Source organism: Marmota monax, unplaced genomic scaffold, assembly GCF_021218885.2.
Source record: "Marmota monax isolate L192 unplaced genomic scaffold, Marmota_monax_Labrador192_F-V1.1 WCK01_AAM20220418_F8-fsc00005, whole genome shotgun sequence".
In the NCBI taxonomy this organism is placed as follows: Eukaryota; Metazoa; Chordata; class Mammalia; order Rodentia; family Sciuridae; genus Marmota; species Marmota monax.
Genome location: NW_026692254.1, coordinates 16,098,163 through 16,122,148, shown reverse-complemented (window position 1 = coordinate 16,122,148; position 23,986 = coordinate 16,098,163). Strand labels below are relative to the sequence as shown.

Below are 23,986 nucleotides of genomic sequence, written 5' to 3'. Positions count from 1 at the left end.
TCCCCCTTACAAGTGGGGACCAGGTTTTCTACTGACATAATTGATTTGTACTAGGATTTTTGAAAAAATTTTATTTCTTTAGGACTGCTATCATGGAGTTACAACAGAAAAGATTATATCTGTAATTTCCTAAATGAACCTTCTCTGAAGACCCCTTTTTCCTGTTACCTCCTATGCTTAGAAGGGTACCTAGAACTACACTCCTCTCCACTTTTTATCAGTCTGTTATAATTTTCATTTATCTTTCAGAATTCAAGTCAGATCTAATTTCTTCTAAAAGGACATTCCTGATTCTTTGTCATTGATAGCTACAGTTATGTTTGAATGTAGAATGAAAAAAAATTTTTTTTCTTGACTTTGTGTGCTCTTCAATCTTAACAATTTGTATCTTAGATCTCCGTGTGCATACAGATTTGAACCGTGTCTGTCTGGTGCGCTCTCTCACTGACACGTACCTCTTTGTGGAGGCCAGCTTGCAGCTTTCCCCCTTACCCACAGCTTCCAGCAGAGAGAAGCCTGCTCTTAACCTTTGAGTGGCATTGTTCTAGGATTCTTGCCAGGGAAAGGCACTTCTCCTGATGGCCACTTTCCTCTCCCTGCCACACCACACCTCACCTCCTCTCTGATCTCAGGACCTATGGTCAGGTCTTAACATTCTGTTGGACTACGTGAGCTTCCCTCTGTTCATTTTGAGGCTTGTTTGGTCTTAGTACCTGGGTACCCTGGAAATTCTTCTTTCTTTTTCTTTGGGGGCATGACTTGGGAGTTTGACTGGTACAGTACTTTCCCAGGCTGCCATGACAAAGGCATGATAACTAGAGGTAACACTTGTTTTGTGGACGGGACTCTGAGGGAGAATCTATTCCATGCCTTTCTCCCAGCCTCAGGGGCAGACTGCCATCTTTGGCTCCTGGCTTAAGCTGCATCATTCCAGTTTCTGGCTGCTATCACATGGTGTTCTTCCTTCTGTCTGTGTCTCTTAAGCACATTTTTGTTTCTTCCATGACCATGGAATGTGAGGTTCTGATTTCTCTAAAGGACATTGATTTTAAGTGTTCAAGTTTATAAATTGTATTATGGTGTATGTAAGCATGAAACCCAGACCTGCTGATTTATTATTTTTCAAATTTTCTCCAAGTTTACACCCCTCAACAAGTTGGTACTTTGTGTTTAATTACAAATGTTTATGCATTTTTCAAAAATAAAATTTAATTCTAAGTTTTTAATTTTCAGCCAGAAAACCTTGCTCAGAAGCTTCCAAACCTTGTGGAACTGTGAGTCTGTTTACTCAAATTTTTTAAAAACACAAATGGAAATAATTTTAAGTCATTTGAGTTAAGAGGATATATCATTTTAATGTATTAGTTTGTTATTTTTTTAATATCATTATCATGATGCTCCTATAGGTAAACCTGTGGTTCTGCTAGGCCAAATAGTATTTTGAATTGTTTTTTACAATTTAAAGTTGTGTTTTAAATATCTTACCTCAGGAAGTGAAGGTGATGAATGATACGTTTTTCTTTTTCTGGATACAGTATATTGGAACAGAATCCTTCTGGATAGCCCATGTAATTGGAAAAATCTATTATTACTACTACTATATGTGGTAATTGATATAAGCATTGGATGGTATGAAATGTTTAAAATAGACATTGAAGGTCTCTTTCCCATACTTCATTAGTTTTAGTTCTTTTGATGGTTAACTCCATAATGCTGAATAACATGTTTACACCTTTGTTTTTTAATGCATCAATTTTAAGTATCAGCTAACTTATTATATTAAGGAAGATAAAATTAGATCTTCTATTTATTTTTCTTTCTAACTATCTTCTTACTTGATGTAGGAGGGTTTGCATTTCCTTTTCTTGTTCTCTTCTTTATTTGGTATGATTTTTGGTAGTGTATTGTGTTAAGCCAGTATCTACCTGTATTATCTATTGCTGCTTAACAAATTATCTCCACAAATAGTGCCTTCAAAGAATAAACATTTATTATCTTGTATTTTCTGAACTCTAAAATCTGAGCCTAAGCATAGCTGGATGCATTTGCTTTAAGGTCTCCTCCCACAAGGCTTCAGTCAAAATTGTTGGCCAGGGCTGTGTTCTCATCTGAAGAAGGATCCTCTTCTGCTTTCACTCTGGAGGTTGTTGCCAGGATTCAATTCCTTGGAGACTACTGGACTGAAGGACTCAGTTTCTTCCTGACTGTTGATTGGTCAGAGGAAGATCTCAGTTCCTTACCACTTGTCCTCTCCATAGTTCACAGCCTTGCAACTAGTTTCCATTAGAGCAGGCAAGCAAAAGGGCAAGAGAGAGAATGGAAGACGGAAGCAATAATCTCTTTCTAACTAATCTTGGATGTGACATCTCATTACTCTTCTTATGTTGTCCAGGAGAAGTGAGTTACTGGGTCTGCCCCACAATTGAGTGGAGGCTGTTGCATAGGACGTGAATGCCAGCTAGTAGAGATCAACTTAGGCTATCTTTGAGCTGCCTACCAACTATTAATTCCTAGCAAAGAATTTTACTTGTAATGACTGTGGAAATTTGTTAAAGACTTTTTCAGACTTTAAAGAAAAAGCCTCGTGGATTTTACACACAATAAGGTGGAACAATCATGAATAGGAAGATTGGAACATTATATCTCAAGCTATTATATATACAATGACTGTCAAATTTTAGCTCAACAGTACTTTTCTTTGAGTTCTTTAAAAGTATTTTGACTGTTTTTTAGATTCTTGTGAGATGACAGTAGTATTCTAATCCTTCTCTCTCTCTACACACACACACACACACACACACACACACATATAATGTCTTTTTAAATTTTTTTTTCTGGCTTCTTTCAAGATTTTCTTTTTTTTCCCTTGGTTTCCAGCAGTTTCTCGATATGCCTTTAGCCATTTTGCATGATAACTATACCCTCCCTAGACTAAATGCTCTTTAAAAAAATAGGGATGGGGAGAAAGAAAAGAAAGAACTTAAACTCTCCCAGTACTATTCTAGCATTTAAGTTTTGATTTTCCTCTAGAATTGGCTTGTTTTTGTTTACTATACAGTGCCTTAGGATTGTGGTGTGTGTGTGTGTGTGTGTGTGTGTGTGTGTGTTATCCTTGGTGTTTTAGTTATTACCTGACAGAATATCAGTCCAGTGGGAACTTATTTTGCTATACTGGAATTGAAACTCACATTCTTTTATTTTAACCTGTTTCTTAATAATTAAAGTGGAGTTTTTAAAATCAACTTTAGTTGGTTCTTTCATTTTTGCACAGTTCGATAATCCAGGCCTTTTTATGCCATGTTTAGACCTTTTACATTTAATGTGATTGTTGATTTGATTAAGTTTTAAGTCTGCCATCTTATTTACTATTTGTTCCAACTGTCTTTTGTTATTTTCCCCCTCCTTTCTTTCCTTTGTTTTAATTATTCTAGTGTTTAGGATTCCATCTTAGTACCAATATTGGCCCATTAACTCTACCTCATTTCATTGTTGTAAAGTTTATGATATACATCTATTTCCTAACATAATCTGTCTTCATGTGATATCATTACCACTTTACATGAACATGATGGATGTTTACATTAGTACTTCCAGATCATCCTTCCCATTCTTTGTGCTATTGTATGTGTGTGTGTGTATTTGTGTGTGCGTGTATGTGTCAGTCAAGGTCCAGTTAGGAGACAGAAACCACACCCCTAATTTAAATAAGGAAAATCAATATAAAGATATTTTAAAGTAGCAAAATGTTATTAAGTACTAAAGAAAGTTAAGGAAGACTCTGTGGAGACTGGATTTAATACAAATAAGCAGCTACTGCCTCTGGGCTGAGGGGTAGACAGAAGTAATAAAGACTGTTAGGAGAGCAGCAACCCCCAGGTTAAGAATTAAGAGCTCTTTATAGATGGCAGGGCTGCCTCAAGAACATATAGCCTGCTGTTGGGGAAGAGACTCAGCAGATGGCTTAAACCAGAGCTGGTCTGTTATAATGGCTCACTGTTGCTGGAAGATGTTGGCAGTCTGGAACTGGTCTGTAGTAGCAGGCTGGCAGAGAGTGTGGCAGAGCTACTACAGAAGGAGCCCCAGAGTGGCAGTGGCCTGAGGCTGCACCAGAACTGCTGCAAAAATGGCTTTTAGGTGGAGAGAGCATAATTTGAATATGTGACTTGAGGTTGTCTAAGAGGGGAGGGGAGCACCACTTGGATCTGGCTTTTGTCCTAAATTAAAAATGGGAGGGGAGCTAGAATGGGGGTGACTTCTTGCTTGACTTGTGGAGTCACTTTAGCCTCCTCTTTTGAGAAAGCCTGACATTAGTCTAATTGGCAAAGGAGAAGTGTTGACAAATTCAGCGCCAGGATCAAAAAAGACAGCAAAGAAGTTAAATCAGGACTTGAGAGATAGTAAACTGATAACTGGCAAAACACATTATTATAATTTTTAATTTAAATGATCAGTTTAAGGAAATTAAAGTGAAAAAGTCATGTACTTACTCCTATATTATTCTCTCTGATTTGGCTTGCTTGAAAAAAGTCTTTATTTCCTTTTTTTTTTTTTTTTTAATTTAAGATGATGGTAGGTTCACATGTAGTTGTAAGAAATAATACAGAAACATTCTGTACTCTTCCACTTTTCCCCTATGTTATTGTCTTATTGCCTTACTGTAGTACAAGATCACTATCAGGAAATTGACATTGGTACAATCCACTACTTTATTCTGTTCCATCAGTTTTTCATGTACTCATTTGTGAGTGTATATTTAATTATGTGGAGTTTTCTTGATGTTTATTTTTACCACCTTTATCAGTATATACTTGTGTAATCATTCTGATAGTCAAGGTAGAGAATACTTTTATCAGTGTTAGGATCACTTGAGCTATACTTTTAGAATCAAACATCCCCCCCACCCCCCACCCCCCAAAAAACCCTACCCTGGCAGACATTTAATCTATTCTCTATCTCCCTATGATTTTTTCATTTTAAGAATGTTATATAAATGGAATTAGACAGTATATAATCTTTGGGGATTAACTTTTTTTTTTCATTCAGCATAAGGGATTCATCCAAGTTGCTACATATGTTAACAATTTGTTCCTTTTTATTGCTGAGTTATATTTCATGATATGAATATGATATCTTCACCCATTGAAAGACATTTTTGCAGTTTGAGGCTATTGTGAATAAAGCTGCTGTGAACATTTGTGTACTTGCTGTTTTGTAAATAAGTTTTTATTTCTCTGGGTTAAATGGATAAGATTGCAATTGCTGAGTCGTGTGGTAATTGCATATTTCATTTCTTTTTATTGAGATACAGTTCACCCTTTTAAAGTATATGACTTCAGTGATTTGTATTCACAAGGTTGTGCAACCATTACTATTGTGTAATTCCAGAACATTTTCATTACCCTGAAAGAAACTGATTATCAGGTATTCCATGTATGTATTCTTTGTGATGCTGTTGTAAATGGAATTTTCTTTTTAATTACAATTTAGAATTGTTCATTGCCTGGTATATAAAAACGTACAACAGAATTTTGTATGTTAATCTTATGTTCTGCAACCTTGTTGAACTAATTTATTAATTCTAATTGTGTGTGTGTGTGTGTGTGTGTCTGTCTGTCTGTTTTTTAGGATTTTTGTTTACAAAGATCATGGGGTTTTTTTGCCAATAAAGGTACCTTTACTTCTTCCTTTCTAATCTGTATATGCCTTTTTATTTTATTGATTAATTGCCCTGGCTAGAACTTAGAATGTTGAAAAGAAATGAGGAGAGCAGGTACTTTGATCTCAGAGAAAATCTTTCATGTTTTTGTTTTTTTTTGTTTTGTTCCCATTAAGTGTAATATTAACTGTTTTTCATAGGTATTCTAAAGTTGAGAAAGTTCCCTTCTTATTATTTTTTTTAACTTAAAAGGATGTTTGATTTTGTAGTTTGCTTTTTTCTTTCTCCCTCATCTATTGAGATGATCATGTAGTTTATATTCTTTATTCTCCTAATATGGCATATTATATTGATCAATACTTGTGCATTGAACCAACCTTATATTGTTGGGGTAAATCCCATTTGGTCTTGGAGTATAATCCCTTTTATGCGTTCTGGATTTGGTTTGTTAGTATTTTGTTGTGGAATTCTGAAGCTGTCTTTATAAGGAATATATTCCTCTGTAGTCTTCTTTTTTTTTTTTAATGATATCTTTGCCTGGATTTGGTATCACTTTGTTATTGGCCTCATAGAATGAGTTGGCAAGAGTTCTCTCCTTTTATCCCCCCGCCCTTTTAAATATTTGGTCAGTAATTTTAGTGGCCTCTTTCTAATCACTAACTGACAACTAATTTGAAATTACTCTAGGCCTATTCTAAGAAGACCTATTCTAAGACCATTAGTGGTCAGCTAATGATTAGGCAGAGACTCCTTAACTGATTGAATCTCTTAAGTCCACTAGTCTTTACTGAGGGACTTTGTTGTGACATGCATTCACCTTTCAGTTGTCTGCAGTTGATAGCTCTGCCTTAGCCTTCACTTGTTGCCTTCACTTCCAATTCAGCTGAGGTGAAAGAGTAAGACCTCTACAGTTCCTACCTGAGCATTTGTAGAGCTATGGCCTGTGTACAACTCCACGTATGCCTGTGATTTTCTAGATTCCCAGGAATAGCCAGGCTTTTAAAAGCTCCTCTGGACAGCTTTTCTTTTTAAGGGTTTTGGTATGTCTGTTGTTTGTTTCATCTGGTACTTACTGCCTCAGGCATCTGTAAAGTTAAATAATCATCTGTCATTTATTTCAATTTACAACACTTGAGGTAGGGATTTTGTTCAAGGCTAGTTCCTTGTAAGATAAATAGACAGCTTTATAAGTAGAGTCTTCTGGGGAACCCTAAGACAAGTTGAATAATGACAGTTTCCAGGGAATGAGACTTTAAAAGGGCTCCAATTTGGTTCTAGCCCAGGGTACTACTATTTAATTTAGTTGTGAACTCTTGGTTTTCCAGGTTTCTGCAGAGCTGGAGAATGGGAGAAAGGAATATTGTTAGTGAAAACACTACAAAGCTCATGGCCCACTATTCTTATAGACATTCTTGTCATTTTTCCCCCTTACGTACATGTTAGCTCTATATTACCACAAGTCTTGGGTTCATTTCCACATCCCTGTATATATAACTTCTAAAACATTTTGCGAGTATTCTCATTGGTTTTATGGAAAAGATAATTTTTGGAGGTTTTTTTTTCTCTGCCACTTTTGCTCAGTTTTTAGTATTACAAGAATTGCCCCCAAATTTTCCAGCTTAGCTGTGCCATTTTACATTTCCCCTAACAATGTAAGATTGTTCCATTGTCTGCACATTTCACCGTCTTTGGGTATTATTGCTATTTTTCATTTTAAGTAATTTCAGTAGATGTGTGATTTATCACATTGTGGTTTTCATTTGTATTTCTCTATTGGCCAATGATATTGACATCTTTTCATATATTTATTCAACATTGGTATCTTTGGTGAAGTATCTGCTTTGGTTGCTTTAATTTTATTTTTTATTCTTGAGTTTGAAAAGTTTTCTCTATAGTCTAAAAATTAAGGGTTTTTTTTTTTTTTTTGGTATTTTGTTTACAGATATTTTCTTCCAGTATATAGCTTGTCTTTACATCTTCTTTTATTTTCTTTTGTGTAGTAAATATTTTACATTTTGATGAAGTCCAGTTTATCAGTTTTTGCTTTTGTGGTCAATGTAAGAATTCTTCATCTATCTCTAAGTCTTAATGATTTTTCCCTTTCCCTGTAAAAGTCTTACATTCTTTTGTTGTATATTCATCTTCTATATTTTTTAAATGATGTGTCTTTTAGGATTAGACTTCTTAGTTGCCAGGTTACTGTTTTGTTTATTTTAGCACTTCTGTGCTAACTCTACTAACCTTTGTAAACCTTCTATTCCATTATCCTCTGGCTTGCAAAGTTTCTGAGGAGATATCTACTGTTCTTGTATTTGTTCCTGTATTTGTTCTTGTATTTGTTGTCATATTTTCATTTAAATACATGAATATGGTAATTATAGCTATTTTACTGTCCTTGTTTTCTAATTTTATAATTTGTCATACTGGGCCTATTTGTATTGACTATTTTTCCTCTGTTTTTGGGTCATGTTTTCCTAATTCTTGTTACATCTAATACTTTTTGATTGGGTCGTGGGTTTTATGAATTTTACATTATTGGATATATAGATTTTATATTCTTTTTTTGTTTTGCTTTTTTCTGGCATGCTTTATTGGTAGTTTTGTTTGCTTCTTTCAATATGGCTTGTTCTGTGTTTTCTTGAAACATTAATTTCAGGAAGGAATTCCTAATTACTTTATCAGGTGACTTTAAGAATTCTTTGTGTCCAAAGACTGAATAAGTGTGCATACACAATGCCAAAAATATACACACTTGCATTTGTTTCATAAATGCCAGAGTTCCTAGTAAGAATAGAGAACTGCTCTGAAAACTTGTTTCAACAAATGACTTGTCTCAACTCTACCTATCAAAAGAGAACTTTAAAGACTAGGGATGTAGCTCAGTGTAGATAGAATGTATAATCAATTCATGTACATAAAGCAAGGAATTAAATTAATCATAGAACAGCATACTTGTTTAAATTGTCTTAGACTTAGTGAGTTAATACTGTCTAGAGTTGATTTAATCCAACATAGAATAATATTCAGAAAATTATTTCTTATTATTCTATTTCATTGACATTTTTAGCATTTAATTTTAGGCTTTCAAAATGTAGAAGAAAAATTTAAATTCTATTTTATAATACTTTATGAGGATTTATTTTTAAAGTACAGTAAATAAAATGATAGGGCTGAGCATAAGGTTTATAAAATCTAGTTGTAAATTTATTTTTTTAAGTTATTAGTTCTTAATTTCTAGCAGTCACTGTTGTTTTGTTCTCAGTAGCTGGTTACTGCTGGTTGCTTGAGTCTCCACTAGAGTGTGCTAAAGATATTTCATTGGGAAAAGTGTTAAATACCTAGACTTGCCGAGAGACTTGTTAAGTCTGGGCATTTTTTTTTTTTTTTTTAAAGAAGAATTTGATTTCTTGTTTTTGAAATTCCTTTTGCCATGTAGTAAATTCTGGCCTTGACAATTGAGTATTTCTGTGGATACTTTAAATGATGAATATTTAATCTCTATTCTTGTTTCTCAGCATGTTAGCTAGAAATATCTTTGTCTTATGATGTTATCCTTTAGAAACTAAAAGTTGTGTCTCCCTTGAATAATAGAAGGTTGAATTTTTTTTACATAATATATTTCTGAAAATCTGAATAACTTAAGGTGAACTAGAGAAACTTAATAATTTGTTTTATGAGGTTGAAAATAATTTATTACTCAAGTTTTTATTTTAAAATAATTAAATCAGTACATGCATTTAATATGCAATTTTAGCATAACATTACACTCAAAGTACAATTGATTGGCTTTGATAAACATGTATTTTGTGGTGACACATTAGAGTTGGGTGAGAAAGAAAGTTTTGGCTCATTTACATTTGATAAATCTCTAGTGAGCCTTTTATTAACTGTTTACTTGGCAAAATTACTGAATAAAAACAACTGTTTTTCTTTCTTTTTTTCTCCTTTTTGCCCCAGGTACCTTCACTCAAATAACATAGTAGTGGTTCCAGAAGGTAAGCACACCTAGAATTTTTAGTTAGAAGATGATACAGTTAAAGCTTTGCTTTATAAGTAGAACAGATTATCTCTTTAAACTTATCTTGTTTGGTGTATTAGAGAATTTTAATTATAAAGCACTTTAATATATTAGTTTCAAAATTTTTTCCTCTAAAAAGTCCAGTTAAGAATTATGATTAAATAAATTAAAAGTCTAAAATGGTTAAAATGCTTAAGTAAGTCATTATGAGATAAGTTGCTAATAGGTTAAAAATAAAATGAATTCTAAACCTAATAAATCAGTTAAGAATTTTGGTTAGATTACTTTTGTTTATTAATTCTTGAATCATTTATTTAAGCAATTTTTTATACTTTTTAATGTTTTTATTTGCTTTCTTTTTAAACTTATTATATTTTATCTCTAGGTAGAAATACTTATCATTTACATAAAAATTAGTATGATTTTTTTTTTTACTATTTTGTGAACAACTGTGACGGGGGGAAGGGGTATTAAGCATTAAAATATTTTAGATTGAAACACTTTCATTTAAGATTTGCCGTAAAACTTGAGTCAAACTCACTTTGCTTTTCCCCTTCTCTTCTATTTGAAGCTATTGGGTCCCTTGTAAAACTCCAGTATCTGGATCTTAGTGACAATGCCTTAGAAATTGTTTGCCCAGAAATTGGTCGTCTGAGAGCTTTACGTCATCTTCGATTAGCTAATAATCAACTGCAATTCCTACCTCCAGGTAATCATAGCCTACAGTGTATAATAGTTTCTTTGTTTTATAAGTCTACTTTTATTCATGTTTTTCTCTGTATTTCTGGGCAATGGGCTATGGATATAAATGTATTTGCAAGTATTTGATTGTTCATTTGTTTGAAGATGAAACCAAGGTATGTGGGTGAAATGACTCAGAGTTTTTCTCTAGACACAGAATTGAGAAGGTAGCATTTAACAAGATAGGGCTACAGTTACTACAGTTGTATATTGCAAACAATGCTTCTTCTAGTCTCTGCCCTAGCAAACCATTTGTACAAAGAGCTATTTCAGTTCTGAATTTCACTTTAAGAGAATTTAGGTGAACTGTGTATGGTATAATCATCTTAGTATATAAAAGGCAAATAGAGTGTATTGTATTTTGTTTTTGTTTTTGTCTTATTCTCTAGTGAAGTAGTGATATGATATACATCAACTTTGATTTAATTAGGTGTCATACTAGAATTTATTAGGACAATTTAAATTTGAGTCTTAGAATTGTCAGTTCTGCCTGCTGAATATCTCTTTAGATTCTGATTTACCTATAGGCAGATAGTTCCAAAACCCTATATTCCCTTGAAAGTCACATTAAACCTCTTGACCTTTTTGTGAAGGGCATTTCAGGGACCTTTCTTTGTGGAGATGCACATTTTCAAATTCTACTGTCATATATTATTTCCCACCTAAAAAACAAAAATATGGAGTATGATTTAAGAATTAAAAAAAAAAAAAAACTCGTGCTTCAGGTATTACATGAAAGTTACCATATATTCAAGGATGAGCTGAAAAAGATACAAATGTCACATTGGAAGGAATTATTTTTACTTAGTAATTCTTTCAGAAACGCTAACCAGCCTTTAAGTGTATACAGTGAAATGTGTGACTCAAACAAAATTACAAATTACTACCTGTCATAGAACTTGACGTTAGGTGAGAATAAAAACTTAAGTTTAAATCCATGAATGAAGAAGTCTGTGATATGTCTTTGTGATTTAAAAAAAAAAAAAAAAGACTTCTAAAGTTTTTTCAGTACAAACATTTCTAAATGAGAGCATAGTAACTGATTTAAGTTTTAACTTTCTACATTAGCCTTAATATATAGGTCCAGGTACTGTTTGCAAAAATGATATTAGTAGAACAGTGACTTGGCTTTAAAAAACAGTTTTTAAGCCTCATATAATAAGTGCCTTATTGTTTCCAACTATAGTTAAAGCAAAAAAAATTCAATTCCATACAGAAATACAGTCTTTAGGATGTATTATATATAATCTTACTTGGTGCTATTTCATCATTCTAGCTTTCATTAAGTTTATGTATTCAGATATCCAGAAAATTAGATTCTGTTTTGAAGATTGCATAAAAGTAATATTTTCATATATGAGATTAAGTATTTTATAGAATCAAGATGCATGGATATAATGCTTCAGCTGCAAACCCCTTTTTACATACATTTAAAGAACATACAAACGTACAGTTTCGTTCTGTATGTCATATTATTTTGTCTTTTCCTGTAATATAAGATCATTTTGTGGTAGAATGCGGTCATTTCCTTCCATTATATGTTCTCAGAGGTTAAGGATGTACTTCTGATATCACTGACTGCCTCCTAATAACCTCCTAATAACCAGTGAACAATGTATGTTCCCCGATTCTTTCATATAATTTTTTATTTATATTTCACTTGTTGTACAAGAAAATTGAGTCATATTTTTTATCTTATTTTCCTAGTTTTTTTTTCTATTGTTTTGAATAGGAACTTTTGATTGAGCATGATTGTATTTTTCTTCCTGGACTACCATGAATAGCAGTGGACTTGGCACTACTACTTATTTGAATCACTTATACATCTCATTATAAAGTCATTATAACTATTGTGATTTGAATGAGTTAGGGGATATGTGTACATCCCCAAAATGTTAAATCAATTTGTCTTTCTCTCTGGGATACTGCACAGTATTGTGTAATCCTATGAGGTGCTGGAAATAGCCATGTGGAATGGGAGACAAACAGTGAAAGACAAAGCAAGGAGAGGACAGAGGAGGCTTCCCTAAACTTGAATATTCCAGTCCCAGATTCTGTTCTTGAGATCCATAGGCTTTGTGCTTAGTAAAGATAGGCTGTGGGAATGTGAAGACAAACAGTCTTGCTTTTGCTTTGTGAGACTAGTTTTGGTTCCACTTTCCTGCAGTCCTGTTTGGGTTCCACTTCCCTGTGCCCCTCCGCAGACAGGGCTCACCTCTTGTGTTCCTTTACTTTAAGACTTATTCTGTATTACTTGTCCATTGCTTGAAAACAGTTGTCTTAAAGTTTTTTTTTTTTTTTTAGCTAGTTTTATTGTATTTTGATGGGAGGCAAGGTATCAGTTACCTTGTCATGTTTATTAGATGTTCTTTGATTTCTCATCTGATAAATCATTTACAAGAATCAGAATAAATCATGTATAAGGTTGCTTATCTGCATTCATATATACATGTATATTCTTAAGTATGTAACACTTAGACATTTATATATTGCCTTTCCCTACTTCCAATATCAAAATTAGCAATTTTTAATATGTATTTTTTAGTTGTAGTTGGACCCACAATACCTTTATTTTTATTTATTTATTTATTTTTGTGTGGTGCTGAGGATCAAACACAGGGCCTTGCACTTGCTAGGTAAGCACTCTACCGCTGAGCCACAACCCCAGCCCTCAAAACTAGCATTTTTATAGAACAAATTTAAACTAACATCCTCCCAAAGATCTTTTCTAACTTGATGAGATAAAATTATATGAGCTATTATTAAAAGAACCACTGTGCACCTACAAATGAAGGATTATTGGGGAAGAGTTTATATTAGGCAGGGACTTTTGCCAGACACTTTTTTTTTTTTTTTACTGTAAAGACCACAAAGTCTGTTTGTTGGGACTGTATGAAAGCAAGAGGAATTAATCCTTGTTAGGAGCATTCTGATACATTCTGGGATTTGCCGTTAATTCTCCATGAATTCCCATGGGAGAAGGTTATAGTAACAAACAAAAAGTAACCAGGAGCCAGAAAAGATGATGCTTGCATCTGGGATATAAATCAGCCTATTTTTTAAAAATACTTTTATCCTTGAAAAGTTGTTTTGCATACCAAAAAAGGAAGGATTTTTAGTCCAAATTAAAAACATGAACGTATTGTACTTTAATGGCTAAAAGTACACAAACAGATATGTCCCATATACAATCAGCATGAATTATTATTAAACTCAGGCTTCAAGTATGATTAAATTTATTATTATTTATTATTTTATTTTATTTTTTCTCAGTTGATCCTCTATTGCTTTATTGGGATGAAATTTAATATTTTGGTCTGTCCCATTGCCTTCTAACTTGCTCCAAAATCTCTGTGCTTACGGTGTACTATGGAGGTAGGGAGGAAGGAGATCAGCCTTTTCCTCTGGAGGCTATGGTAGAAACCAGGGCCTGGTCTCCAGGCTCTTCTGTTACTTTCTACCCTGTTTATTGGGACTGTATTGTCACTGAGGTGCATACTATCATGATTCTTCAGAGGTGCTGATCCCGCCCCATAGTTACAGGCCTGGCTATGGGTGTTCCACCCTGCCTTACAGTTTCCTGTGATGCTAGGTGAACCAGGTACACTGGGTCAGCTCTGACTTCTTTAACTCTTCCACTGCACCTGCATCCTGAATGGACATCTCAAAGGCAGATTACTTTTTGAATCCTCCCAACACTAAGTGTCCCCAGATAATCAAGGTTATTCTTCTGATATTATCCTCTTAGCTCATGACCTTTTTGGTGATTTATCCTTCTGGGAGTCTGGGGTTTTCATTTATTATACATTAGTGCTAGTGGTAGCACCTCTCTCACTAAAAAAGCATCTAAAAATGCATTCCTGGCAGAGTTCCCTTCTGGTATCACCAGGGTATGTACGTGTGGCCAATAATATATGCAAATAGACTGTATTTTGTGGGAGTATCTGTAAGGCCTGGGAGACTTACTATTTCATCTCTTTAATAAGAAATATGTGTTGGCTCAAAGTATGCCATGCTGTACTAGAAAAGTGGGCATCATGGAAGAGATAGGATTCTGAGAAATGGATATTTTATTGTCCAATATTTTAAAACTTCCTAAGAAATGACTAGACAGTCAGGAGAGAAGTATTGACTGAGTTGCTAGATGACCACTGAGTAAATGAATAAATTGTCTGCCAGAGTCCTAAGCTCATATTCAGACCCTATTCTTCTAATTAATTTTATAGACTTAAAGTTTATAGTATATAATTTTATTAGTAAAGTAACTTTATAGTATAATTAAATATATATTAGTAACAAATATTTTATTTCATTATTTATATAAAGTTATTTTGGTATGCTAGATTAAATAAAACCCATTGATTTCTCCAAAAAATATCTTCAGATACTATTACATACTGTAAAATCTGCTTACAAATGGAGCTAATGCCTTTAAATTTTATTTGCACTCTTTTATAAGCTTTAACAATTTGGCAAAAACCTCAGGATAAAAATGGCCATTAGAATTTGTCTGGAAAAAAAAGTTTTGTTTTCTGGACCATGTATCCTTAGAGCTTAGAGTTAAATACAAAAAAATAATCCATTTTAGGAAAGGTATAAAGGGAAATGATGGAAAACTTGCCAAATGCCTGAAAAACAAAAGTTTATTGTGACAATGTTTGGGAGAGGGAAAAAAAAAAAGCAAAGAAAAAGCATTGGTCCCTGAGATTTAGAAAGTCTTTACCATTAATCAAGCTACTGGCTAAGGCACATTGAGCTTCTTTCCATGGACCTCTCGTTTGTGAAAAAAATCTAAAAGCAACTAACATGATAACCAAATTCACCTCCCATGCAATACTTCTCTTCCTTGTCTGTGTGCAAATAATTTATTATCCCACAGTGTAGTACAGTGCTGGGTGTGGACAGTGATGGCAGTACTGAGGTCAGAGAAGATGGTTCAAGGAGAAGTCATGTTTGAGGTGAGGGACTGAGCTGATGTGTAAGTGGTATGCAGAAGCAAATGATTGGGATCTTAAAAGTTCATTGTTTATTTCTGAAATACATCCATTTCCTAGTCTGTCATACATACTGCTTCCACGATTCTCTCCCTCAAATAGATTTGGTAAACTGCTTCTTCAATTAAAATTCTTCATTTAAATTGCCTAAAGTGTTGTGATTGTCATGATAGAAACCTATACTGGGTTCATCACAATTAATTTTTTTGTGTGTGGTGTGTGTGTGTGTGTGTGTGTGTGTGAGAGAGAGAGAGAGAGAGAGAGAGATGAATACCAGGAAGCAGGGATTAAAAAAAAAAAAAAACAATGAATATAGAAATCTTCTTCATCTTTTGGAGTAAAATTTTCTTGAGAATTTATCAAATATTTTTTCTTAGACGCAGCCTTTTGAGATTTAGTTGTTATTTTTGTATAAATCAGCTTGCAGTATTTTAGAGGTAATGTGGAGTAAGTTCTACTATAACCTTTGATATTTTTGCAAATTTGCATTCATACTTCATTTTTACTGAAGAACTTTTAAGCAAGCATTAAACACTTTTCTTACATTAATAGTGATTTGATATTTTACACTTATTAACCAAGCTTTTGGGGGAAAAAGCAAGTTTTAGATACATAAACGAAGATTTTATTTTTGTGGTTACTTTATAGCTTCAGTTGATTTTTCTGCTTTGATTTCAGTATAGTGTTGTTTTGTAACATGATCAGAAAATTATAGTCTCAGGTCATTTTATATAATTGTGAAGAAAAAGTAACTGGAAGAATAAAGCACCAAAATAAATATTTCTTAAAAAGTAATGTGTTCAATATGTAAAATATTTTGTTTTGTATTTCATTTGTTGTTTGAATGTGATTTTTGCTTTTCTTCATCTATAAATTGTTTTAACCTTGCTTAAGATATAAATTTAATTCTGATTTTCTGCTCTGTAAGTAATTTTAGAGTTCCTGATTGTATTAGTAAATGAAAAGTTTTATGATTTGCCAAGGTTAATGTAATGAAAAGTAACTAAAGAAATGTAGTTTGATATCACTTATTTCCAAGCACCCCCCTACACACACACAGTTGGCATTGCAGTTCTTTGGTTACTCGTTTTTATTAATCCCATTTTTTAAAGAGTCAGTATTTTTAAAAATACATTTTTAGACATTGATGGGCCTTTATTTTGTTCATTTATTTATATGCAATGCTGAGAATCAACCCAGTGCATTACACATGTTAGGCAAGTGCTCTACCACTGAGCCACAGCCCCAGCTCCCAAGAGTCAACATTTTAAGGAGATATTTTTATGTTTTTAAAAGATTTTTAGTTTTCACTGGTAGTTTTGTTTGTAAGGTGGTGAGAAAATGTGAAGTCAAAACTGGCAATAAGTGAGGAAGGGTTCCAAACAAACAGCCTTATATGCTTATAACAAATATCATTTGTTGGTTCTATGACTCTTTTCCTTCTTAGCTGCATCTGCTGACATCTCTGCTCCTGACATAGTCCTAAAAGAGGACATAAGTCTGGCAGGTCTATTTTGATGACTTTTTCTTTTTAGTTTCAAAAATTGGCATTCATTTGTTATGTATGAATTTACAAACCAAATTAATTTCTTAGTAGTTTTTTAAAGGGATAATAGCATGCTTTGTAGAACATAGGTTCTAATATGAATTTTTTTTCCTTAAATGAGATCTCTTTTATTCTATTATCATAGTCATTATCATAAAATGTTGAACTGATTTTGAAGAATTTTAAAAACATAGTTGAAACATGTTGATATCTGAACCAATACATGGAAATTTTCTTTCCTTCATTATTCTTTTAAAAAATAAATGCGTACTTTTTAGGAAAAAACATTTTTATACAGAATATGAGGGTTTATGTAAGTCTGTTTATTTCCCATTCACAGATTAAATTTCTAACTACCTTTAAATTAGAAATGACTGTAAGATTATGTTATACAAATGTTAAAACAAGAAATAGAATCCTGATTTCCATTTACCCAGGGAATTATAACTGATTTATGTTGTGCGATATGTATGTACTTTTTAAATCTACATAATGTGTTGACATGTCTTCTTAACAATAATTTGTTAAACTTTATGACAACATCAATAATTTTGTTCCTGGCATGAGTTAATTTTATTTGTTATTCTCCACTGATTTTTTGATAGTTTTTATTGAGGTACAATTTATATATTATAAAATTCACTATTTTATATATGAGTTGATAAATTTTACTAAATGTACACAGCTGAGCACACATTTCAGTTTTTAGAATACTTCCATCATCTCTAAATCTCCCTACTGTTTGTCTGTTGCCAATTCCCATTCCCACCCCATTCAGCCATTGATCTTACAGTCTGTCTCTATAGTTTTGACTTTTCCAGAAATTTCATATAAATAGAATCATATAATATGTCTTGTGATTTTAATTTTTTTCGTGTCTGGCTTATTTATTTAGAAAAATGTTTTTGCATATATATTATCTTCAGGTTTTTGGTACTTTGTTTATTTTTATTGCTCAATAATTTTTTACTGTATAGATACTCAAAATTTTGTTTATTCAGCAGTTGATTGATAATTTAGATGTTTCCATTTGGGGTTGTTATGAATAATGTTGCTATGAAAATTTGCATACAAGCTTTTTGTGGACATATGTTTTCCTTTCTCTTGGGTAAATACCTGGAAGTAGAATCCTTGGGTTTTATGTTATATTTTTAACTTTGAAAGAAACTGCCAAACTGTTTTCCAAAGTGACTGTACCATTTACTTTCCTGCTAGCACTGTATGAAGGTTCCAATTCTGCCTTATTCTTGCCAATGTTTGGTATTGTGATCCTTTTTTTTTATTGTAGCTATTTTAGTGACTATGTGGTAGTAGCATCTCCTTGTGATTTTAATTTTCATTTTATTATTAACTTAAGCTTATTACATTTTGTGTGTTTATTTGCCATTTCTGTGGTGAAATAGCTATTCAAATCTTTTGCCCCCCAAAATTTAGTTGTTTGTGTTTTTAATATTGCATTGTAAGAGTTCTTTATGTGTTCTGGTATTAAAGGATAATTTTCACCAAAAAGCTAAGATCCTGGCTCCAATACAGATAACAAATATTTTCAAATGTGATAGTCTTTATTTAACTAATTGATGAGGAAATTGGTAAGGTGTTACAACCAGTTCAAAGTGGAATCCACAGAACAGACATATTAGAGATCAAGTGTATTGAAATGAACCTTAAAATGAAGGTAAAGCTGGTTTTCTCCACAGGGAGAGAAAATCATCCCTTAACCAGACATAATTTATGTATGTGTTTATAAATGAAGATTATTTTACATTGTTACCAGTTATCTACAGCTTTTTAGAATTGTCAAGTAGCTCTCATTGAATCAAATCAGATAACTTGTGGGTCAAATCTGACCCTTTACTGACTTTGTAGATAAAATTTTTATTGGAACACAGCTATGCCCATTAATTTGTATATTGTCTGCTATGTGGCAGAGTTGAGTAGTTTTGACAATGATTCAGTAGTTTCACCAAAACCTAAAATATTTGCAAAATGACCTTTTACAGCAAGTTTGCTGACCCATATTATTGTCTGCATACAAATCCTTTATCAGATATATGATTTCCATATGTTTTCTCTCAATTTGTGGTTTATGTTTTTATTTTCTTCTTTTTTGTGTATTTTGAAGAGCAGAAGTTTTAAATTTTGATGATGCCCAATTTATCAGGTTTCTATTTATGTATATAATCCATTTCAAATTAATTATTGTATGTGATGTAAGGATTGAGGTATTTTTACTTGTGATATTTGGTTATTCGAGCACAGTTTGTTGAAAACACTATCTTTGTTGAATTACCTAGTACCTTTGTCAAAAATCAGTTAACCTTAATTATATGTGTTTAATTTTGAGATGATTCTCTTCCTTTCATCTTTATGTCTACCCTTATGGCAATACCACACTGGCTCAATTACTATGATTTTGGGGTAGGTTTTGAATGAGGCAGTGAAACTCCTCCAAATTTATTCTTCTTTTTCAGATTTCCTTTGATTTCACTGATTTTTTTACAATAAAAGAAAATTCATTTTTCCTTTCTGAGAGTACATACATTTGTGTATGTTTCCTTATGGGTAGCAATAAGATGATCAGGTTAAGGGTCTGAAGGACCTTTCATCAAAGTGGGGATCAGTACCGTCACTGGTCAGTATAATTTCTAATCACCCAGTATATTTCTTGCTTATATTTTTCATTTATGTAACTTACGGCTGTGTGCTTGCTTCTCTAATTTTACTGTACCTCCATAACAGTGTGCCTCTTATCAATAGCACATGATCAGTGAAGGAGCAGACTAGGGGACCACATGACCTGGTCCCACTTTGCAGTCAGTGTTGAAGGGTAGGGAAGTCTTGAGACTGTTTGGCTCACCCCTTTCCTGACTGGATCTTAGTGGTAGAAACTGAACAGCAGAAGCAAAAGACTTTGGGTTTGGGTGTATGCCAGATCACCTCAGTGCGTCTGAAAACCCTGTAGAGATCATGTGAGTATACAAAAAAAGACTATGAAGTGAATGCCTATCAAACTGTCAGGATGGTTATTGGAAGAGTTGTCTCACAGGTTTTTTTATAAACATGAATGACAATGCTAAACAATGGGTAGCAAATATTATTGGTTGATAAGTCCTTCATGGCCTATGAAGCACTCAAACATTATTAATTCAGTTTTCTATAATTTCTAAATCTGGTATTTAAATACATAAACTATTCATATGAAATAAAGATTTCATAGCAAATTCTCATTTAATTTTTTATTTCACAGAAATAAAATAGTGATTTGAAATTTGTGAGTGTTTAATGAAAATGTTTATAAGAAAAATATTCCAGTATTGCAGGAACTAAAATTCTCCTAACACCTTTAGGATTCAAGCATTAGTTTTTGATAAAATATTAGGGCATATTTAAAATACTTAAGAAATGTTAATTAACAGCTACCATCTTCTTTTAAAAGCCCTGTGGGATACTAATTAGGGGCCATAAAATTTGGAAAGAAATTATATATTTTTCCTTTCATATTTTCTCATTTATAAATAATTTGAAAATAGTGACTTTTTTCTTGAAAACCTTCTTTGTGTTTTCTCTACTCAAGTCAAGTCTCCTTGAATGCTCTACTTAGTTTTTCTAAACCAAGCTGTGCATAAAATATTTTAGTTTATCTTTGTAAAAATTGTGATGAATAACTTTGCATTTCTCCTTCACTGTTTAGAAGAAGATGGCAGCATTTTAAGATCAGCCATTGAGCCATTTAGCCTTGCACGTTGGTAGTTAACTTATTTTCAACATCATTATTAAGGCTATTTCAAAGAATGCTTCTGTTAAACATTTGGATCTCTCCCTTTTGTCTTCATTTAATTCTTTCTTAGATGTCTCCTTATTAGGCTAAATTACTTTGGTATCTCTAATTAAAAATTAAATATCTTATAATGATCTGGCTTTTAAGGAGACTTGCCGACTAATGATGCTGAGCCTTTTCGGTTTGTTGTTGGCCCAGACATTGCTCGCTTGGTTTCCTAATTTAGCAACAGAAATAAAACTATGCAGGACCTGGCAGGTCTGGTATGCTGGCACCCAGCCAGGAAGCATGGGTTTCTTAAGTAAATGGACGAATGAGGATTTGAGGAAAACACAGATTCTGTTACCTGAGCTTTACACTTCTCAAATCCCTAACTATTTAAAGGAACTCAGCTAACCTGTTGCCATTGACATAAAGTTTGTTTTGTTTAAATACACATACACACAAAGTGATCCATTGTTTTCCAAAATTGAAAATTACCTTTCATATTGTTTTTTAATTCATATTTTTGTGAATTTTTAATAAAAGGCATTCTCTTGATAAATAATTCATGAAAGCTAGCTATTAATTCTTTTGAATGATTTTATGTATTTGTAATACCTTTCAAAATAGCATAATACAGAAGAGTTGATAATATAATATGTAATTTCTGTGTAAGGAAATAAAGTTCTAAGAGAAACTTTAAAAAGAAGCCCAGTTTTACTCTCTGGCTCTGGCGCCAACAGGGCTGGGTTTTCCTTGTCCCTAGTATCTGCCTGCAGAGGTTTCTTAATTGCATGTTTGAGCACAGGCTGCTCTCCTTCTTGTTGGTTCATTTTGTCTGGCACATATTTGATTTCTTAAGGTCTGTTGCTTCTGAATTTGAAGAAGAGGGTTAATTTGCTTCTTTTCTTCTTCAAACCATCATGTATTTCTTCTGGCCTCTGCCTTTCATTTTCAGAAGAGAGCCAGCTGTCTACCTTGTTAACTGGTTTTAGACTATGTGTAAGTCAGAGGCAGCTCATCTGAAGTGTATTTTCACAGAGAAAGAAGAAACTTATTTCCTTATAAGACTTTTGATAAATAGGGAACAATTAATTCTCAACATTTGGGATACTGTGAGGGATACAGATATAGTGCACAGGCTCCAAATCACAGATAAAGCAAGATTGGTCACAGTATGGAACAAAATGGGTATACTGTAAACTTCAATAATCAAATCACATCACTTTTAGGATCAGTAAAAATTTTTATTCAATAGACTAAATAATAAAATATAATAAACGTCACAAATTTTTTGACTAAACATGATCAGAAGGTTACTAATCTGTGAAAATAGTTCTTAAACTGATCTACTTCTTTTGTGGGTATCCGAATAAGGCAGATAGATTTTCATTTGTGACATCAGTGATCAAAGATTATAATCCTGTTCATTTGTTTTTTAGCATGGAAATCTCTTACATGTAGAAAAGTTCACAGATTAAAAATGTGTATTCAATGAGTGTGTGTTCTTCCTTATCACATTCTTCTGCCTCCCCATCTATACTGTGCTCCAGGAATCCACATCCTGTGGAGACAACTGTGTGGCTCATAGTTCCCCTGTTAACAGGACACTGTTCTAGTAAGATTTCAGCTACGGAGTGGAAAAAAGGGAGATCCCTGTTGTAAAAGACTCAAATTGGCATCTGTTGGTTACTAGATAATTTTTAACATTAGTGAAAATCTAGTATATAGATATTTTTGTTGTCTTGTAATTTTACTTTGTAAACACATTGTATTTTGTTAGTATTGCTAGTAATAATAAAATTGTACGGTTATTTCAAAAAGTGGTAAATTTACTACTCTATAATCAAGAAAATGCTACTACTAGGATTAGTAGTATACTCATTAAGCATTTAAACTAAGCCAAGTATGCTATTAAATGTTTAACTTTGTTTTTGCTCTTATCATTACAGTTGTTTAGAATAGTTATCGTTTTTCATTTTTATTAAAAATGATAACTCTGAAACTTAAGAACGATTAACTCCTTTACCTGAAGTTACACAGCCAATAAGTAGAGGATCAAAGAGTCTAATCCAATTCATTCACCTATTAAATCAAATGTATGATATATGATATGTCAAGATCAATGTAATGTTTTGAGCAACTAATAAATTTCTGATGTTTAAAAAATAATAAAAATAAAATGTGAAAGTAGTTACATATAGAACAGTGAACAGATCGAGAGTTGTGAAAATAAATTTGCACAGATAAATATACTTTTGTAATTAGTATCCTAATCAAGAAATAAAACATTGTCATAGAGTACCCCAGAAGTCCCTAGGCTTCCTTCTAGTCACTACCACCTCCCCTCTTCCAAGGGTAACCTCTGTTGTGACCTCCAAAACTCATCTCAGTTTTAAAGGGAAATTAAAGATACTGCAGTTGTAGATCTTATTAAAGTGCAATGTGCTCTTGTTAATGGTAAAGACTTAATATATATGATGTTGGTCATTATGGACATTCTATTGGATGTGATGGGAAGCCACTGGGGGATTTTGAGCTCAGGAATGATATCATCTCTCTTGGGTATAAAAGAAATCACTTGGGCAACTGTCTAAAGTAGAAATCAAGAATAAACACTGGGAAATCAGTTAGGAATTCACAGAAGTAATCCTGGTGAGAGATGGTGGTGGCTTATGCTGAAGTGGTAGCAGAACTGTGACAGGAAGCAGTGGGGTTTACGGTATTGCACTCATTTTCTTTTATCCACAGGGCAGGTTTTATCCTTGATTACAAATGAGGAATGTCAAGGCATTGAGGTTATGAACCTCACACAAGATGACTTAGTAAGGTAGAATCAGGACTCAAACATGGTTTTCTAATTCTTAGTTCAGAACTTTTTCTAAGCTATTAATAGAAATACACAATCTTCTCAAAAATATCTGATTCAAATAATTTATATGATTGAAGAAACTAAAATCATGGACTAGCTTATAATACTATGGTACTTATCTATTGTTGCATAACCAGTTACCATAAGCTGATTGGTTTAAGACAATAGCACACACTTATTATCTCAGTTTCTTTGAGTCAGAAGTCCAAGCGCAGCTTAGCTAGGTCTTCTGCTGAGGATCTAAGAAAAGTATAGTTGAATATGGGTTTGCCAGAGTTCTATTCTCATTGGAAGCTCAACTGTAGAAGGATCTGTTTTATTTTACTGCAGATCCCTTAATACTATTTCTTGTATTTGAGATTGGGACAAAAATAGTTCAAGTATAATGAAATTTTGTAT

The 23,986-nt window shown here is 32.9% G+C and overlaps 1 protein-coding gene across 7 annotated transcripts in view; it reads left to right on the top strand.

Annotated features, from left to right (window-relative positions):
* Positions 1–23,986, top strand: part of Lrrc28 (leucine rich repeat containing 28) — a 146,059-nt gene that overhangs the window by 17,691 nt on the left and 104,382 nt on the right. For 5 of the 7 annotated variants that reach the window (XM_046436188.2, XM_046436217.2, XM_046436170.2 and 2 more), the window contains exons 3-5: positions 1,234–1,274; positions 9,614–9,651; positions 10,246–10,383. In XM_046436188.2, coding sequence (XP_046292144.1) covers positions 1,234–1,274; positions 9,614–9,651; positions 10,246–10,383 — 217 coding nt within the window. The remainder of the gene's footprint in view (positions 1–1,233; positions 1,275–9,613; positions 9,652–10,245; positions 10,384–23,986) is intronic. The other 2 variants (XM_046436203.2, XM_046436210.2) reach the window with 1 other exon arrangement.